General features: G+C 45.3%; 1 protein-coding gene across 1 annotated transcript; it reads left to right on the top strand.

Annotated features, from left to right (window-relative positions):
- Positions 1–1,000: 1,000 nt before the first annotated feature.
- Positions 1,001–1,519, top strand: LOC309567041 (ATP synthase subunit d, mitochondrial-like; the record flags this gene model as incomplete). The annotated part of the gene is made up of 1 exon (XM_082272360.1): positions 1,001–1,519. The coding sequence occupies exon 1, from the start codon at positions 1,034–1,036 to the stop codon at positions 1,517–1,519; it is 486 nt and encodes a 161-aa protein (XP_082128486.1). The 5' UTR covers positions 1,001–1,033.
- Positions 1,520–3,765: the final 2,246 nt, after the last annotated feature.

The raw sequence follows: 3,765 nt of genomic DNA, 5'->3' as shown, positions 1-3,765 counted from the left end.
AGTAACATAATGGGGTCCCCTACGCCAGGCACCACACTCTGTTGACCGGCAGTTATGCATTCCTATCAGTTCATGGTTACCCGTGACAATTACTCTCCTGCTCCATCCCATCTGCTGAGTTAACTCTTTGTAGTGGCCTTTCTCCTGTACCCCATGCGTATGCTTTACAGGTTTACAGATCCTGTTCCTCTAATGCACCATGCTCTACAATGCTCCCCTTTCAAATTACTTCTGTAGCACCCTACAAGGTAGGTGCCAGGTAAAGTATAGAGGGCCTTGCCTGCTTAACAGCAGGGCCATGATTTTCAGCTGGGCTGTCATGTCTCCCAGGTGTGGCTGTTAGGACTGGGGAGTCTCCCTACTGTACCTAATGAGAGGGTTCTCATTGGGCAGTGGAGGAAACCCAGCCAATGGTGCACTCAGGCCTGTATCTACCCCAGCAAGGCAGATTCTGCCATACAGCATTCTGGGAGTGGGTATAAGTTTGAGGGGAGCACATGACACTGCGTCTTTGGCGGAAAACAAAGTCCCAGGAGGGAGAGTGCAGCTGTCTCTCCTCCTGTCAGAGGAATCGGGTGTCCCAGGCGGCTTGCCGGGTGAGAGGGGACAGAAGGCTGAGCTGAGCTGCAGAAAGGATCCGGTGCAGAGGACCAGAGGAGCTGAGAGGGGTCCAGTTTCAGGAAAGCATTCCCAGTTCATGAGTACTGCAAACTGCCCCCTGGGGGTCTGCCTAGTGAGAGGGGACCACTCTGGAGAAGGTCAGAGGGATCCGGGAGCTGGTAGGTAGCCGGTGCAGAAGCAAGGGGGTGCCAGTGTTGACCCTGAAGAGTAAAGGGGGTGCCAGTGTGTGGACCCTGAAGTATAGAGAGGGCGCCAATGTGTGGACCTTGAAGTGTAGAGGGGGTGCCAGTGTGTGGGCCCTGAAGCGTTAAGTGTACAGCGTGCAGTGTGCAGTGTACAGTGTTGAGAGTTGCAGGAGCAGGGCGGAGTTCTGGCTGGTGTGAGTGGAGTCCTGAGGATAGAGACCATAATCATGGCGAGTCGCAGAGCTGCAACCAAGGCGATTGACCGGTTGGCATTTGCAGAAAGAGTTCCTCCAAATCAAAAAGCTATGTTTAATGCACTGAAGACCCGCAGTGATGCCATGGCTGCCAAGTTGACATCTCTCCCTGTCAAACCTCCAACAATCGACTGGGCCTATTACCGAACCACAATTGCCAAGGCAGGCCTAGTGGATGAGTTTGAGAAGAAGTTTAATGCTCTTACCGTCCCAGAGCCTAAAGATACTCAAACTGAAAAGATAAATGCCCAGGAACAGGAAGCTAACAAATCTGCTTTAGCCTTCATTGAAGAGTCTAAAGCCAGGGAGACCTCATATGAGAAAGAGCTTGCAAAGTTTAAGAACATGATTCCGTTTGATCAGATGACAGTTGAAGATGTGGTGGAAGCTTTCCCTGAAACAAAGCTGGACAAAGAGAAATATCCCTACTGGCCACAAAAGCCCATTAATGAACTTTAATTTCAATATCTCTTTATTTTAATTTTTCACATAGCAAAATAATATACAAACCACAAAAAAATAGTACAAAATCCAGTAGCAAAAACAAGAACAACATTGTTGCAGTAAATTTGTCAGTTATAACATTATACTACCAGAGGAAAAGGAAGAGAAAAAAAAAAGAAACAACCACTCCTCCCCTTCCTTCCAGTATAGTTTTGACCCCCACTAAGGGGGTTACCATATTTAGAATACCGTTAAAAAAAAAAAAAAATAAGAAGTGTAAACACGAAATCAAGATGGCTAAAATCAACTTTGAGAGACAAATAGCGGAGGATAGTAAAAAAAACCCAAAGAAATTCTTTAAATATATCAACAGCAAAAAAACTAGGGCAGAGCATATTGCACACATAATTAGCGATGATGGGAGGATGGTTACAGAGGACACTGAAAAAGCAACCGTGCTGAATTATTTTTTCTCGTCAGTCTTTACGCAGGAAAAGGAAGGGTACACTGACCATGACTGTATGGTTAGTAGTAATACACAGGACTTGCCACTATGGCTAACAGAGGGGGAAATCAGGGAAAGACTGGATAAACTTAACACAAACAAATCACCAGGCCCGGATGGCGTACATCCGAGAGTGCTCAAGGAACTCAGTATGGTTATATCTAGACCACTGTTCCTGATCTTTGCTGACAGTATTAGGACAGGAGATGTACCAGGGGATTGGAGGAAGGCTTACGTGATTCCGATATTCAAAAAGGGCCAGAGACATATCCCGGGAAATTATAGGCCTGTCAGTCTGACATCAATAATATGTAAACTTTTGGAGGGGATGATAAGGGACTATATCGTAGAGTATGCTAAAGACAACAACATCATCAGTAGTAACCAGCACGGGTTTACAAATGGGCGATCTTGTCAAACCAATCTCTTAGCATTCTACGAGGAAGTGAGCTGTGAGCTAGATAGGGGGAGACCAGTGGATGTGGTGTACTTGGATTTCGCTAAGGCGTTTGATACAGTTCCCCACAAGCGCTTAATTTATAAAATAAGGTCTGCAGGTATCGACAGCAGGGTTTGCTCTTGGATACGGAATTGGCTAAAAGGCCGTGTCCAAAGGGTAGTAATAAACAGCGCATACTCAGACTGGTCTGAGGTAGTAAGCGGGGTGCCCCAGGGCTCAGTCCTGGGACCAACCTTGTTCAATTTATTCATAAACAGCATTGAGGAAGGGATCAGTAGTTCGTTATCAGTTTTTGCAGATGACACAAAATTGGCCAGGGCAATAACTGCACAGCATGAAGCAGATATCCTACAGAATGACCTGGACAAAATTACGGAGTGGGCAACGACATGGCAAATGAGGTTTAATGTGGAGAAGTGTAAGGTTTTGCACTTGGGGACCAAAAACATAAAAACACAATACACGTTAGGAGGGGAACCCTTGGGGGAATCAAAAATGGAGAAAGATCTGGGAGTCTTAGTTGATGATAGATTAGGCAACAGCATGCAATGCCAAGCGGCAGCTTCCAAAGCCAACAGAATATTAGCATGCATAAAGAAAGGGATGTATTCCAGAGATAAGACTATAATCCTTCCACTTTATAAAACTCTGGTCCGACCGCATCTGGAGTATTCTGTCCAGTTCTGGTCGCCAGTCCTCAGGAGGGATGTGTTGGAGCTGGAGAAAGTCCAGAGAAGGGCAACTAAACTGATTAGGGGGTTGGAGGACCTTACCTATGAAGAGCGGCTGCAATCGCTCGATTTATTTTCCCTGGAAAAAAGACGTCTGAGAGGGGACATGATAGCAATTTATAAATATCTTAATGGGGATCTCAGCTTAGAAGAAAAGCTGTTCATTCGAAGGAATTGCATGAGGACTCGAGGACATACAATGCGATTAGAGGAGAAGCGTTTTAACCTCAGGCAACGTGGGGGGTTCTTTACTGTTAGGGCTACAAGATTGTGGAATTGTCTACCACAAGAGGTGGTTTCTGCGGGTAGTATGGTGACTTTCAAAAGACTCTTAGACTTACATCTCAAGGATCAGGAGATTGAGGGCTATGTTAGATGATTACAGTCACACACACCTACACAGGTTGAACTGGATGGACTATTGTCTTTATTCAACCTCACCTACTATGTAACTATGTAACTATGTTATTTCAAATCTCTCTCATTTAACATTAATTTTTATGGAGGGAGGTAAAGCGAGTCTAAAACTGCCTAACGATATTTATATTATCCCAGCTGCTTTAAT

Source organism: Pelophylax lessonae, assembly GCF_965119305.1.
Source record: "Pelophylax lessonae genome assembly, chromosome: 11".
Classification (NCBI taxonomy): Eukaryota; Metazoa; Chordata; class Amphibia; order Anura; family Ranidae; genus Pelophylax; species Pelophylax lessonae.
Note: the sequence above shows the minus strand (reverse complement) of the source record. Positions and strands in the feature narration are given on the sequence as shown.